Here is a 16601-nt window from a genome sequence, read left to right as displayed (position 1 = left end):
ATGATACTGATATTAATTTTCTGATTCATGTCTCTTTGACAATAGGTTTACCTTCAGGACTAAACCTGGGTTTCAAAACTCTCTTAGTAACTTTCTGCATCTGGGAATTTGATTTTTCACTATTCATGACATTTTTTCTCATTTAGTTTCTAGGACAGATATGACCACAGATGGATTTCAGTTCCCTTTCCTTCAGGTGTGTGAAGATGGGATTAACTCTCCCCTATTAGCCTCAGGAATGTATACACCCCCACTTAATCCTTAAGTGGAGGAGGGAGGTCTATGGCCTATGTGTCTTAGTGAGTGACAAATAAAAAACAACTGGGCAGTCTGAAGCAAAGTTAAAGCTGCCATTGGTCCACATAAAAGTGGAAGGTAGTGGGGCAGCTGGGTAGCTCAGTGGAGTGAGAGTCAGGCCTAGAGACAGGAGGTCTTAGGTTCAAACCCGGCCTCAGCCACTTCCCAGCTGTGTGACCCTGGGCAAGTCACTTGACCTCCATTGCCCACCCTTACCACTCTTCCACCTATGAGACAATACACCAAAGTACAAGGGTTTAAAAAAAAAGTGGAAGGTAGGCTCAGGAAGTGACACAAAGAATTGTCTTTTAAATATGATGGTAACTTCCTGTGAGGAGGTTTTTCCCCTTTGAACTTGGCCATGGAGGAGCTTGGACTTGAGATCTCAGACTGCTTTCTTTTGGACTGCCATGTGGGTAAGTGAAAAGGCTGACTCCCTTTCCTTGGCTTTTCTGAAGGCACTAGCCTCAAGAGAGGCCACTCATCTTGGAGGAGGCCTCCTGACTAGCAGCTTTGTTTAATTAACCTCTGTAGGCCCCTTTGCTGGGGCCTCTGAAGCCCTACCTGGTTTGGACCAGGCCAGCAGAGTAATTCTCTCTCTCTCTCTCTCTCTCTCTCTCTCTCTCTCTCTCTCTCTCTCTCTCTCTCTCTCTCTCTTATTACTTCTATGTGAATGCCTCCCAAATCTCTTATCTTTTACCTGAGCACCAGTTTCAAGTTTCCAGCTCCTGGATATCTCCACCTGGATATCCTTTAGCATCTCAATTGGATTGTTTTGGATTCTCTCACAAGCCAACATGTCATTGGTCCTCTTTGAAAATGAAGGACCAACAACAACAATAATAAGCAACTCAAATTTAACTTGTCCAAAACAAAACTTGCTGTTTCTTTCCTAACTTCACAATTTCCATCAAGAGTACCACCATTCTTCCAATCACCCAATTTCCTAATGGAGGAATCATCTTGGGTTCTTTACTCTCTCTCTCACCCATATATCCTCTCAGTTCCCCAGTCTTATTGACTCCAGTGCCTCAGTACTCTATTCCTACCACCCATCCAAGTTTAGTCCCTTACTGCCTCTCACCTTGAAATAGCCAGCTGATGGCTAATATATTGGTTCCAGGTACCAAAATAAGATTCCTATTTCACAGGTCTGGCTAGACCACTCCCCTGTTCAAGAAGCTTTGGGGGTTCCCCATGGTCTGTAAGATAAAACACAAATGCCTCTATTCGACATGTAAAATCCTTCCTGGTCTAGTTTTTCCAAACTGAATGCATAGAGATGTCCCAAAACTCTTGGTGAGCTTTTGAGCAATCAGCTTAAATATGAATAGAGATAATAATTTGGTTTATTTTAAACTATTAATTCTAAACCTCCCTAAGGCTTTTGGGAAACCCTGTATCTTTACCCTCAGATTCTTCACATTCCAGTCAAGCCATTCTTTTTGTCATCCCCTCCAACCAATATTCTGCCCCTCAGTGTCTCACTGTGTCTTTGTTTAGCTTTGTCCCAAGCCTAAAATATTCTTGCCACTCCCCTTTGCCTCTTGGGAACTCTGGTTTCCCTCAAATGCCAACACACTAGGGGTAGCTAGGTGGCACAGTGGACAGAGCACTAGGCTTGGAATCAGGAAGGCTTATCTTGAGTTCAAATCCAGTCTCAGACACTTGTCCTGGGCAAGTCACTCAACCTTGTTGGCCTCAGTTTCCTCATCTATTAAGTGACATTCCAGTATCCTTTACCTAGAAAACTCCCAAATGGGGTCCTGAAGAGTGGAACATCATTAAACAACCCCAGAGTGCTATCTCCTTCAAGAAGCACCCTCCAAAATCCCTAGTTGTCAATTCTACTTCTTCATCTATCACTTTGTACTTAATTTTTTAAATTCATCTCACATTAACCTATCTTTGCACATTTTGTACCCCCCCCCCCAACAACAATATAATCTCTTTGGGACTTTATTTTTGTTCCAAGTTTCTTGCATATAGTAGGAGAATAATAAGTGCTTATTCAATGGTGGCAAAATTGGTGAGATTCTTTAAAAAACACTTAGCTTCCATTTTAGAATCAATACCATGTATTGGTTCCAAGGCAAAAGAGTGGAAAGGGCTAGGCAATGGGGAGGTTATTTGACTTGCCCAGGGTCACACAGCTGGGAAGTGTCAGGGATCAAATTTGAACCCAGGACCTCCCCTCTCCAGGCTTAGCTCTCTATCCACTGGGCCACCTAACTGCCCTGCAATAATTTTTTTTTGATACTGAAATGTCTCTGGTAACTGGTCTGAAGCAATCAAAGAATGATGCTTCTCCCCTCCCAGGCAGATTCACAATGACTAAGTAGGGATGATGAGGAAAAGCTAATAATAGAGACATTTATAGCATGATTTAAGGTTTACAAAGCACTTTACATATTTCTCATTTTGTCTTTACAATAGCCATGAGAGGGAGGAGCTATTATTATCCTCTTTTTTATAGATAAGGAAACAGTCACACAATTAAGTATGTAAAGTAGGATTTGAACTCAGTTCTTCCTGTCTCCAAAGTCCAAAGTTCACTATGGTACCTAGTAGCCTCATTACTGCCCTAGGAAGTATCAGATCTGGGAGTTCAGAAGGCTATACTGGGTCTTTGCTATAGCTGGGGCTAATATATCCTTTATGGACACTATGAGACACAAGATAGCACCAACGTTAATTCATTTTCTCTCTCTCTCTCACTAGAGGCTATCACAATAGTCTCCTAATGGGTCACCCTACCTCCAGGCTCCTCCCTAACCACATATTCACCACATAGCTGCCAAATTGTTTCCTTAAATCCCAGGTCTGATCATCTCACTGCTCTGCTCAGAAATGTTCAGTGGCTCCCTAATGTCTCTAAGATATATTATAAATCTGGTAGGGGCAGGGCATGGTGGATCTTGGAGTTAGGAAGAATCAGATACTTATTAGTGGTGTGAACCTTGGTTTACTCATATTTAAAATTAGGGGATTGGACTTGATGGCTTATGTGGTCCCTTCTACCTCTCACTCTATGGTCCTTTGACCCTGGACAAATTCTTTAACCTTTCAGGGTTGTCATGAGGTTCAAATGAGATAAATACTATAAAGAACTATATGGATATAGAGAGAACTGGCCTTCAAGCCAGGATGACCTAGTTTCAAGTCCTGCCTCTATCACACATGGGCTGTGTGACCCTGGGTAAGTCACTAACCTCTCAGTCCTCTAGGCAACTCTCTAAAACTCTAAATTACAGAGCTCACGTCAACCTGAATTAGAAGTTGCAGGTTCTCTCCCTTTCCCTCTCCTCTTCTCTTTCCCTCTTTCTCTCTCTCTTTTCTCTTCTCTCTCTTCTCTCTCTTCTCTTCTCTCTCTCTCTCCCTTTCAATATTTATATCTACATATCCATTTACTTATCTATCTATCTGTCTAATTTCCATTTATCCTATTTATCAAAACGATCTATCCATCCTATCTGTATCCTTCTAGCCTTTCTTTCTGTCTGTTCATCTATCCATCCATCCATCCATCCATCCATCCATCCATCCATCCCTCTCCCTACCTATCTAAAAGCAGCCTCTTATCATCAGTCTGCCACAAGCAGGCTCCCACCTCCTTTTTCAGCCTGACTTCATCCTGCTCTCCTTCATAAATTCCATCCAATTCAGCCAGCATTTACCAAGTCTCTCCAATATGCCGGGTGCTGTGTTCGGTGCTCAGGACAGATAGACAAAAAAAGTAACAGCCCCTGCCCTAAGGGACCCAAAGTGGCCTCCTGGTCATTTTCCACATGTGTTTATTCACACCAGCCCTCCCCCTTGCCTAGAGTGCACTCCCAAAAGAGAGTTAGCCCCTTGAAAGAAAGTCAAATCAACTAGAATTGATTAAATTCCTTCTATGCGTCAGGCAATGTGCTAATAAATCATAATGTTAAATTAAATAATCGATAATAAATAAAGGCAAATACATAAGCATTAAGGGCTGGGAGGGGACGATCAGGAAAGATTCCTTGCAGAGGTGGGATTTGAACTGAGAGTTGCAGAAGCCTGGGAAGCCAGAAAACAGGGCTGAAGAAGAGTGTTCCAGGTATGGGGGACAGCCAGAGAGTGCAGCCAGAGTCAGCAAGTAGGGTTTCTGGGGCAAGGAATAGTAAGGGAGTGAGAGTCACAATTTCATATTTATTTTTGTACTCCCCAGTGCCTAGCACAGTGTCTAGCAACAGGATAAGTACCTAAAACATTAGTTTAATTGAGAGTTTGGAACTTCCAGGGATTTCCCTGGTGAGTGAACACAGTGGGTTTTCCCTCTATTCCTTAAACTACAATGGGAAAGCTCTCTTTCCCAGTTATTTCTGTTCAGTGAATCAACCTTTATTAAGCTTATTGCCAGTTTCAGGCAGCAGGTACAATGTAGTGATCTAAGTAAGAGAACAATATCCTTTGGCTCTGACTCAGTAGACCTTAGTTCAAATCCTGCCTCTGTCATTTAGCAGCTTTGGGACATTGAGTAAATCACCTGATTCTCTGGGCCTCAGTTTCCTTATCTGTGCAGTAGAGGGTTTGGACTAAATGGCCTGCTAGGTCCCTTCCAACTCTCAATCTGTGACTTGGATTTAAAGTCAGAAAACTTAAATTCAAATCCTACCACTAACACATTTTACTTTGTGTCTAACAATCTGTCTCTGAAATCCCTTCCTGCTCCTTCTATTCTCCACCTAGGCTGACAGAGACGCTGACAAGAATACTGGAATTTTTTAAAATTACAAAGTCAGCAGCTCTAGAGCTCCAGTTACCAAGGTGAAGAAGACCAAGAGTTCTTTGGACAATCAGAAATTAGGCTAACAAGGAACATACAGAGGGCAAAGCTTCTCTGGGGAGATGGAAGCTGAGGAGAACTGGGCAGCAAACACTCCATTTGAGGTTGCAGACTGAAGAGGCTGATGAATTTGGAGCTTCTGGGAGGGGATCACTGTGTGAAACAAGACTGGGAAGGTAGGTGGGAGCCAGATTGCAGAGGGCTTGAGATGTCAGGCTGAGGAATTCGTGTTTGGTCTTCTAGGCAATGGAGAATCACTGTTTGGTTTTTTTAAACCCTTACCTTCTGTCTTAAAAGCTATACTAAGTATTGGTTCCAAGGCAGAGGAGCATGAAGGGCTAGACAACGGGGCTTAAGTGACTTCCCCAGTGTCACACAGCTAGGAAATATTAGGGATCAGATTTGAACCCAGCACATCCCATTTCCGAGTCTGACTCTCTATCCACTGAGCCACCATCACTGATATTTTTGAGTGGGAGAAAGAAATATCCAAACCTGTCCCTCAGGAAGATATTTGGAAATATTATTTACATATATATATATATATATATGCTCTATTGTTTTTCCCAATAGAATGGAAGTTCCTTGAGGGCAGGGACTGATTTTATTTTATTTTGTCTTTGAATCCTCAGTGCCAGCCAATAGTAAGCTTAATAAAAGCTTGTTGGCTGATTGATCAATTTGCTTGGTTAGTAGATATGGGGTCCATGGATTAGAGAAAAGAGAAATAGACAAGCAGAGAGATCTGTTAGAAGGATATTGCCAGGCAGCTAGGTGGCTCATTGGATAGAGAGCCAGGCCCACAGAAGTCCTGGGTTCAAATTTGGCCTCAGACACTTCCTAGTTGTGTGACAGTGGGCAAACATTTAACCCCAATTGACTAGCCCATACCACTCTTCTGCTTTGGAACCAATACTTACTACCAAGACAAAACGTAAGGGTTTTTTAAAAAAACATACAAGCCTAAATTTGGCCTCAGACACTTCCCAGCTGTGTGACCCTGGGCAAGTCACTTCACCCCTATTGCCTAGCCTTTACCACTTTTCTGTCTTAGAACCAATACACAGTATTGATTCTAAGGTGGAAAGTAAGGCTTTAAAAAAACAAATAAATAAATAAGACAAACATACAAACTATAAAACGGTGAATGCAGTTATGCACACATACATATAAACATATACACACTCCATTTCTTTATTACCTCTTCTTTTGGGAACAATGGAGTGTAGATCACTCAAAATTAGGTAGAACCTGCTGTCTTCTACAGTAGGCTCACTACCATTGGTAGCAATAAAGGTTTTCATAGTTCTCCTATGGGAGTGGCTGTGTGGTACAGATGTATGGATGTAAAAGTCACTGATGCTGGACTTTGAGGTTTCAATTCCTGTCTCTGACACTTCATAGCTCTGTGACCATGAGCAAATCATTCAGACTTTCTTATCTGTAAAATGGGGATGATAATACTTACTTCATAGTATTATTGTAAAGCTCAAATTAAAAATTAGATATATTATTTGTTACATATAAATCACATATTATATATAAATAACACTACATATATATGTAAAGTGCTATGCTATATGAGTGTCAGATATCATTTCTTCTCTTTTCCTTGTCTATGCAGAGGTTGTTCTGTATGTTTACCTCCATCTCTTGGGAACCAGAGAGCTTCCTTTAAGGTTTGGTTCAATGCTACCTCCAACCTGATTTTCCCTGATCCTCGCTCTCCTCCAGAAAGCTATCCTTGGAATAAATTTTGTGTATATTTCATATTTGTTTATGTAACCCTGCATCAGAATCCAACCCAGTGCCCAGATAACCATAGCGAGGTGCTCTTTTGGCCAATGAAGTCATGAGTAAATCAGGACCCTGGACAGTTCACCAAAAATTCTCACTAGAAGGAGGACTCCAAGACCTAACAATGGGAGGATGGATCACCTCCGTCTTGAGGCCACATCTGCGTTTGCATCTGATTTATGCTTCCCTGCTCATCTCTCTCCAAAGGCTCTGAAAGAAGAGGCTAATGATGCAGTTGAGAATGGGGTGAGATCGAGTGGTGAGCCTAGAGGACCAGTTTGGCTGAGATGGCCCTTGTTGCTGTAAGAGAATTGTTCCTCCCATAGCTCTGAGTCAGGGACAAGGGAGCTACCTTGGATGGCCTTTCTCCTCTGGAGTCTGTGATCAAAAGGAATTAGAGGAAAGCCCCCATTCCTGCAGTAGCTGGTTGCACTCAATCAACACACACACAGACACATATACAAATATACACACATTTGTTCCCACTTTCCCCTGTGTTAATTTTGTCACTATTCGTTCTAGTGTTTTACAGAACTTATTAGTGATTGAGGATCCTGCTTTGGGCTTGATACCAGCCTTACCAGAAGAGACTGGAGAGCTGTGTAGTCTGGAAAGGCAGAAAGACCTACTCACCACCTAGAGTGAAGCAGGATAATGGCCAATAATGATTTCTTGCCTAGGAAGTTACCAATGCAGGAATAGCTCACTGCCATAAAAGTCCTTGGCTAACCCAAGGTGATGGGCAGAGAAATAAAAACAGAGAGACTTATCATTTGCTTTCATCAATTTCCCCTATTTTCATTGGTGAGATGAAGACCAGACTTCAGAGAGTGTTCTTTCTCTAGGAAACATGAAAGAGGATGCGCCTGGATTCCTCACCTCTCCTCTCCTTTATCCCACTCTTCTTCTCCACATTCACTGCTATGTGTGAACTTCCCTACCACAGGAATCCTATCATATGGATTGCTAGATGGTTTAAATGAGGATTAAGAGTGATGGGTGAGCCCTGCTGCACTTATCTGTAGATTTGTGCTTCCTCCAGTAGGCTGTAAGCCCCTTGAGGACAATGACTGCTTCATTTTTTATCTTGCCCAATATCTGGCATGTTTTCTTTTTCCTTTTTTCTTTTTTTCAACCTCTCCCTTTTTGTCTTAGCACCAATTCTAAGACAGAAGAGTAACAAGGGCTAGGGGTTAAGTGACTTGCCCAGGGTCACATAGCTAGGAAGTGTCTGAGGCCGTATTTGAACCCAGGTCCTCCCAAACTGAGACCTGCTCTTTATCCACTGTGTCACCTGGTTTCCCCTTGATGTATTTTCTTTTTGTTTAAACCTTGGACTTTATCAATATATGGAACCAACTGCATGGAAACTCCTTTCCTCCATCAATACAGATCAACAACTTCTTTGTAACTTCTAGTCTTGGAAAGTTGCTGAAAAATGCTGAAAAATGAAATGACTGGCCCATAGTCTCACAGATGATCTATGTCAAAAATAGGAATTGAACCCACATCTTCTCCCTTCTAAGGTCCTCTATCCACTATGCTACACTGCCTCTCATCTGACATCTGACATTTAACAAATAAATGCTTATTGAAAAAATGCAAGCCCAAGTGAAAGCACTGTGGGTAAGGAGAGTCCATCTCAGTGAATAAATGCCTCCCTCCACTGGACTGAGGCCGAGAGGGGCAGAATTGAGATGAGTCAACACAAAGTCTTTAACCAAGGTAGAAAATCAGGAGGAGGGTATTTTGGAGGGCAGGTTCTACTGTGTGCAATACCCCTAGTACTATGTCAAATTACCTCTCATTTACTTTGCATATATTTTGTATGGGGAGGGGGCAGCTAGGCGGCATGGTGGATAGAGTGCCAGACCTGGAATCACAAAGACACATCTTCTGAGTTTAAATCTGGCCTCATTCTTACTAGCTGTGGGACCTTGGACAAGTCATTTCATTCTGTTTTTCTCAGTTTCCTTATCTGTAAAATGAGCTGGAAAAGGAAGTGGCAAACAACTCCAGTATCTCTGAGGAAACCCCAAAGGGGATCATGAAAAGTCACACAACTGGTTTGCCTCAGTTTTCTCATCTGTAAAATGAGCTAGAGAAATAGCAAACCACTCCAGTATCTTTGCCAAGAAAACTCCCAATGGGATCACAAAGAGTTAGACATGTGACCCCGGGCAAGTCTCTTTACCCTCTCTACCTCAGTTTCCTCATCTGTAAAATGAGCTGGAGAAAGAAATGGCAAACCTCTCCAGTATCTTTGCCAAGAAAACAGAATTGGACACGACTTAAATGAGTGGACAACAACAAGAATATTATGTATTTACTTATCTGCACATATACTCTTCTTCCACACACACATCCTAGAATATAAAATTCTCAAGAATAGAGACTACCACTTTTCGTTTCTAAATCCCCAGTACCTAACACAGTGTCTGGTATACAGCAAGCATAATAAATAGGTCATTTATTAACTAACATTTATTAACACCTAGAAGCAGTTTCATGGCATAGTAAATAGAGCACTGGCCTAGAGTCAAGAAGACCTGAGTTCAAATCCAGCCTCAGACAGCTCTGACTGAGCGATTTACTTAACCTCCCTTTGCCTCAGCTTCCTCAGCTGTAGCGTGGTGCTAATAACAGCAATTACTTCCCAGGATACTGTGAGATTCAAATGAGACATTTGTAAAGCACTTGGCATTGTGCCTGGCACATAGTAGGTGTTCAATAATAAATGCTTGGTTCCTTCCTTCCTTGGACAATGAATGAATGCCTGTGAGCCACAGAGACCTCTCAGCTCCTATGCTACCCACTCAGTGATCCCATTAAGCATGATACCATGTAGAGAGGCCAGCACATAGGAGAGACTCATAAAATGCACATGAAATTGAGTTGAATTGACATAAATTATAAAACTCAGAGCAGAAGACTGAGCCTTGACTCTACTGTCCCTGGGAAATAATTGTATATGCTTTGACTAGGATTGTTTTAAAACTATGGGTTTCCAACTGAAGAAAGAATGCTCTGATTTTTAATCAGGGAATGAAATGCTAATTCAGAACTGAGTTGTACAGTCAGGAGCCCCCCGGCTTAGGGATGATACCAGCATGACTCCTATTAATAGGAATAGGAGTAAGGGATGCTAGAACCTTCTCCCACATGCCTAGGGCGGGGCCTTTCACTTTTCTTTCTCAGACACCCTGGTAGCAGTCTCCTCGGCTCTCAATACATACAATTATGGCTGAGCCCCTGTTCTCTGCTCCTTTCTGTTACATTGAGATGATGGGGACAGGAGGGTGAGAGGCAGGAAAGAAAGGTTAATTGATGTGAGGAAAAATGCAGCAAGTTCTTTACAGAAAAGATCCTGGAGGCACAAGAAGCACGTAACCTTTAGGTCTACAGCAGCAGAAGAAGAATAGTAATAGTAATAGCTCACACTTCCATAGAACTTTAAGGTTTATCAAGTTCTTTATGAATATTATTTCATTTAATCCTCATAACAACCCTAGGAAGTTGGTGTCATATTCCCATTTTACAGACGAGGAAACCGAGGCTCCTAGCGATTAAGGGACTGGCAAAGGGGGGGGGGGGTCACACTAAACACAAGCCTTCCTGCTGCCACATTCAGTGATCTATGCACAATACCTTGCTGACTCTCCAGAGTTTAGAACCTCTTCCCTGCTCTAAGCAATAGCTTTTCAATAGTCGACAGTGACACCATTTGCTCTTATTTTAGATGTTCAGTGATAAAAGGGACCTCAGAGCAAATGTAATCCACCTCCTCATTTTATAGATGTGAAACTGAGATTCAGAGAGAAGTGACCTACCCAAGGTCACACAGCTAGAGGCCCAGGACCCCTGGCCCCTGGTCCTATGCTCTTTCTATTGCCCCATGCTGTCTTTCCATCTGCCTGTGTCTGCCTCTCTTTTCTTGCCCTCTCTGCCTCTTTAGCTCTGTGTTCCCCTCTTTCTTCAGTCTCTGTCTCTCTCACACTGGCTGTGACCACACACAGGCACAGAATTATCTTTTTTAGTCACTTTGGATTTTTTTTTTAACTTTCTAAAATGTCAGCCTATCAGATCCACTTTCAAAAGAAGGGAGTTGACCATCATGAAAGTGAACGTGTGGGGGCAGCTGGGTGGCTCAGTGGATGGAGAGCCAGGCCTAGAGATGGGAGGTCCTAATTTCAAATCTGGTCTCAGACACTTCCTAGCTGTGGGACCCTGGGCAAGTCACTTAACCCCCTTTGCCTAGCCCCTTGCTGCTCTTTTGCCTTGGAACCAATATACTGTTTTGATTCTAAGACGGAAGGTAAAGGTTTAAAAAAAGGAAGAAAGTGAAAGAATGACCCATTTTTTGATCTGGCATTTCTCACCTGTCTTCTAAAGCCCCCAACCCTGGCTCATTGTCCTTCTCTGATACCTTTCTCACCAACATCTCATTCCCATAGTAGTCGGTTTTCTGAAAATATTTCTTAAATTTGAAGATATAGTCTCAGTCATTGTGTCCAGTGGTTTGACTGGGAGGTGGGGAGACTCAGTGGAGGGGCCCCGGATTTCAGAGTACAGGCCAGGCTATTCTCACTCTTCAAGAAAAGATCTGCTTGGAAAGCACGATGCCCAATTAACCAGCCTCGGGAATCAAAAATAGTGCTGAGGCAGGAAGCTGCCACTTGAGAGGTCCCTGCTGTCCTCTCTTCCTCTCTGTGTCTCCCACAAATCTGTCCTAAAGCTAGGCAAGGGGCTTCCTAGCACTCCCCTAGGTGCTGCTCTCATCCTGCCCATAGAGACCCACAATAGAAAAGGAGTTTATCCAAATTCCCCTATAGACGCCTCTTCTTGCTAACAGGGGCATCTCAGAAGTCACTTCTCCATGATCTCCTCTTCTAGGCAGTCCAGTGATCACCCTCTTTTTAAAGGATTCTGGAAAGGGGGATTCCTCACGGCCTCTCCATCGCCTCAGTCTATCACAACCTTACCGGGGAGAGAAAATTCTGCCATGCTTGTAACCCAGATCCTCTTTGCCGCAAGGAAGCTCGTTTATTTGAGTTCTGCCCTTAGTGGACAGGGAATCTTCTGCAGGGCTCTGATTTCTCGTGCTGGAGGCAGAGAGGTGGGGATGGGGTCAGGGAGCCCAGAAGTTTCTAAGGGATGTGAACGCTGGAAAGTTCCCAGCCTCAGGCTCCCACGGTTAAGCCAACCCAGAAGCAAGGGAGGAGACGTGGGCCTTTGGAAGTATGAGCTTGTTATAGAGAAACAAGGCCGCCCCCCTACATCTTTTCCCAGCTGTCGCCCAGGCAGTCTCAGCGCACCCTGGTTCAGAACCGAGAGTCGTGGACAGCGCCCTTACAGGAGGTATGGAGGTAGACTTTTCCTCAGGCTGCTGGATCGAGGTGCTGCTGCCTCTCACGGAGCGCAGCCCAGGTCTGGAGCTCCAGGTCACTCTCCGCACCTAAGAGGACCTATCAGGGTCAAGCCACGGACCCAGGTTGCTAAGCCCTCCAAATGGCCGTCGAGGGTAGGAAGGGTGGGGAAAATTGGGAAAGACGACGTCCCCATCACCTCGGAAGGATCTCTGGGCTGGTTTCGGAGGACAGGTGTGGACGGTTGGGGTCTGGTCTTTTGGAGGTGCCTTCCCACAAAACCCCAAGGGGAGGGAACCAAGGGGAGCACGTTGAAGAGCCCTGACCTGCTCCCTCTCCGTGCCCCGGCTCTGGTCTTCACTCTGAGCTTTGGAAGGCGCCAGTGTCCCCCAACCCGCTCCAGCACCCGCACCCACACCCGCAGGCAGAGAGGGAGAGGGACGGAGTCCGCGCCTGGCGCGCTTACCTGGTGCATCTGTGCTGCTGGGCGCACAGCAGGACGAGCGGGGGCAGGAGCCAGGCGAGCGCCTCCATCTCGCTGGCTGCCGGAGTTAGGCGTCTGTGAGCAGGGGCGGCACGCTCGGAGGCGGCAGGTGAGCCGAGCCCATGACTGCGAGCAAAGTGAGCTCTGGGGGCGGAAAGCCGCGGTTAGGAGGGAGGGAAAGAGAGGAGGGGAGACGGGGCCTGTCGACCCGCCCCCTTGCCCGCCTCGCGCTGCCCCACGTGCCTGCCTCCTTGGCTCCAAGGGCAAGGGCGCAACCAGCCCTGCCCCGCCCAGCCCCCGCCGTCCCTCTTAGCTCTCAGCCCCCAATTAGCGGTCCCGAGACTGCTTTTCCTGGGCGGGCTGGGGATCTGGTCCGAGCCAGCGGAACCAAAGTGTGAAAGACTCAGTTCCTTACTCCATCCCCGCCCCGGTGAGGACCAGGGTCCGAGCTCCTTCTAGGATTCTTTCAACCCCACAAGTGGCCTCAGGGCTAGCTCCCCTACGGGTTCGGACTCACCTGGTTTCAGACCCAACTCTTTTCTCTTCTTCCCCTTTCCACGTCCTTTCTTCGCCTCGCACGTGGGGACGACGTCCCCCGTGCAGGCTTGGGGGCCCTGGGCAGCGGGGCTTGCTGAGGACTGAGCTCACCTGGACGCGGGGAACGCTCTGTTCGTACTGGAGGAGGGAGCTGGGGGGAATTGGAGAATCCCTCGCTTCAGCTTTGGCTGCGGGAAGGAAGGAAGGAGGGGAGGAGAGGATCTGGGTGGGGTGGGATGCGCCCCAGCAACCGGACTCCTTCACTTTCAGTGGCAAGAAGCTACGGAGCAGCAGAGCCTTCCTGAGGCGCCGGCCCAGGGCAGGTGCGTTAGCCTCTAGCTGCCAGGGAGCTGAGCACCAGGCAGGCGCCCAGAATAAGCGGCAGCAGAGAGGCTGGAGGCTGCTCTCCTGGTTTAAACTTAGAGCATCAGAGCATTCTCGACGTTCGTGTTCCTGGGAAGAGACACAAGTAGTCGCTGCTTCCCCCCACCCCCACCCCCACCCTGGATGACTTCCTTTCGATGGAGCTGAGCATGGAGATTAGGGAATGCCCTTTTCTCTTTTACAAAGCAGACTTGTATTATTTCCCGCGAGAAGCTTGCCTGCAAGAGAGGGGTCAGAACGAGAAAGAGAGCGTCTGTGGCCCTAATACTGTGGGTATCTTCACACCCTCGGGCTCTGGTGATAGATGAGTCTCTTGGAAACCAAGAAGTAACCGTCTCAGCGGTCCTACTTGCATCACCAATCTGCGAAGCCTTATATAATCAATCAGAGGCAAAGAGGCTGAAAAACGAGATTTGATTAAACCAGCAACCACCTCACGCCCCCAGCCCCAATGAAGCCCAGAAAGGAAAGTGACAGCCATCGACAGGCCAGTGGGCTGTGGGCTACACCCTCTAAAGCTGGGAGGGACCTTAGAGGGCATCTCCTGCACCATTTGACAGATAAGGTGAAGTGTTTTGCTCAGTATCTTTCAGGCAGAAAGTGGCAGCACTAGGATTCCCACTCAGGTTTTCTGAATCCAGATCCAATCCTTTTCACTGTCCAAACAACCCTTTCCCCAAAGTCCTCTGCCAGGGTCTCCCAAGAAGAATCTTCTGGGCTCCTCTATACAAAGAAAGTGAGTTTCCTATGAGAATGATCAAAATGAAACTGAAAAAAGAGAGGCAGCTGAGTGGCTCAGTGGATAGAGAACCCGACCTAGAGACAGCAAGTCCTGGGTTTAAATCTGGCCATAGACACTTCCCAGCTGTGTGACTCTGGGCAAGTCATTTAACCCCAATTGCCTGGCCATTGACACTCTTTTGCCTTGGACCTGACAGGGAAGGTTAAGGGTTTTATACAAAAACAAAACCACAAAAAACCTGAAGGTACACATAAGATTGGGGTAAGTGAATTTAGTAGTTGATTATCTTCTCTGTGCAGTTTAAATTAATTTGGCAGGTTAATTCTCAACTCTAAGCAAAGATGTGGGTCCCCACCCTAGTCTCTTCTGAGCTCCAGTTCCAAGTCCCCAGCTTCCTGTTGGACATTTCAAACTGGATGTCCTGTAACAGGCAACTCAAACTCTATTAATATGCCCCAAACAAGGCACTTTACAACCCTTCCCTTTTCCCAGTGTTCCTATTACTTTCAAGCATCCTTCTAGTCATCCAGCTTCCAGCTTTGACATCATCTTTGACTCCTCCCAGTCACCCACTCATCATATCAGAACATTTCCCAAGTCCTGGCCTGTCTACCTTCTCTACATCTCTAAATTCATTCCCTTTGCTCCACTCACACAACCACCGCCTTATTTCAGGCCCTCATTGCCTCTTAACTGGACCATCAATGGCTTCCTGATCTCTCTATCTCCAGTCTCTCCCTCCTCCGATCCAAATTCTTCACACAGCTGTCAACCAAAAATCTGACCATGTCATAGCTTCCCTGCTCCCACCAATTAGTCAACTTCAATGTCTTCCTATCACCTCTGGTAAGTTTGTGAAAACCTTTATTAAATATACCTTCCTCTGTCACTTAGAGTCCTTCATAACTTGCAGTGTTTGATGCAGTGGACCTGGAGTCAGGAAGACCTGAGTTCAAATCTAGCTTCAGATATATCCTAACTGTGTGACTCTGGGCAAGTCACTTACCCTCTGATTGCCTGACAAAAGGATTCACTGAGTCCACTGGAGCAAGAAATGGCAAAGCCACTCTGGTATTCTTGACAAGAGAAGCACAGGAATAGCTCTGGTTCAACTGAACAACAACAGACCTCCCCAGCTTTGTTACATGTTACTTCCCTTCATCCAGTCTATCATAATTCTGCCTTTTTTTTAAAAAAAAAAACCTTTACCTTCCATTGTAGTAACAATACTAAGTATTGGTTCCAAAGCAGAAGAGCAGTAAGAGCTAGGCAATGGAGGTTAAGTGACTTGTCCAGGGTCTCATAGCTAGTGTCTGAAGCTAGATTTGAGCCCAGGGCCTCCCAACTCCAGGCCTGGCTCTCTATCCACTGAGCCACCTGGATGTCTCTGAATGACCACTCATTGCAGATGGTATAGGTCCCTTCCAATGAGAATTCTGTGACCCACATCTCTGCTTTCTACATGTCACAGTGAGATGAAGAGAATGGCTCTTTTGGACATTGTGTTGGACCAGGCACCAAACTTAGCATCTAAATATGGAATGCCATATCTTCGAACAAGGCAGCGCTGTGAAAATCTTCAGAATGTCAAAGTTCCATGAAGAAGTCTTTAGTAAGCATTTACCATGTGCCAGGCATGGGGCTAAGAGCTGGGAGTACAAATACGAACAAGGAGAAGCAAAAAAAATAATCTGTTCCTTCAAGGGATCTTTATTCTAAAGTGGGAAGGCAATAATATATAAAAGAAAGCTGAAAAGTTGGGACACGTGTGTGGAGGGAGGGGAAGAACCCTAGTGGAGCCATAGAGAAAGTCAGCTAATTATGAATGGAGTCTGGAAAAGAATGAAAACATGGCTGACCTGGTCACTTTCTTTAAAATGGAGGTTCTGGGAGGAAGGGACCAAAGAGATGGAGAGAGTCCAGAGGAGGGGACTACCGAGGCAGGGTTAATTTCCAGAGTGCAAAGGATGCTGGGGGGCATCATGAGAGAGAAAGTAAGAGAATGGAGCCTGGAGAAGAATGAAGATGCAGCTCACTTAATACTTCCCTGGATGTGGAATAATGAAGAGATCCCCTCTGGCCCTCTGTGGACTCTAACCTTTACTTTCTGAGCCAATCGCCTCTCTAAAAGCTTGTGAATCTCTCCAGAAGAGGCCCAGACTGGAAGACCTTACACCTAGT

At 45.4% G+C, this 16601-nt stretch overlaps 1 protein-coding gene across 1 annotated transcript in view; it reads right to left on the bottom strand.

Annotated features, from left to right (window-relative positions):
* GABRD (gamma-aminobutyric acid type A receptor subunit delta) overlaps window positions 1-16058 on the bottom strand; it is a 41615-nt gene extending 25557 nt beyond the window's left edge. The window contains exons 1-3 of the mRNA XM_044668644.1: window positions 16045-16058; window positions 13275-13445; window positions 12740-12901 (exon numbers count right to left, since the gene is read on the bottom strand). Coding sequence (XP_044524579.1) covers window positions 12740-12901; window positions 13275-13445; window positions 16045-16058 — 347 coding nt within the window. The remainder of the gene's footprint in view (window positions 1-12739; window positions 12902-13274; window positions 13446-16044) is intronic.
* Between the last annotated feature and the right edge of the window lie 543 nt (window positions 16059-16601).

Source organism: Gracilinanus agilis, chromosome 3, assembly GCF_016433145.1.
Source record: "Gracilinanus agilis isolate LMUSP501 chromosome 3, AgileGrace, whole genome shotgun sequence".
Lineage (NCBI taxonomy): Eukaryota > Metazoa > Chordata > Mammalia > Didelphimorphia > Didelphidae > Gracilinanus > Gracilinanus agilis.
This window is presented reverse-complemented; position numbering and strand designations above follow the sequence as displayed.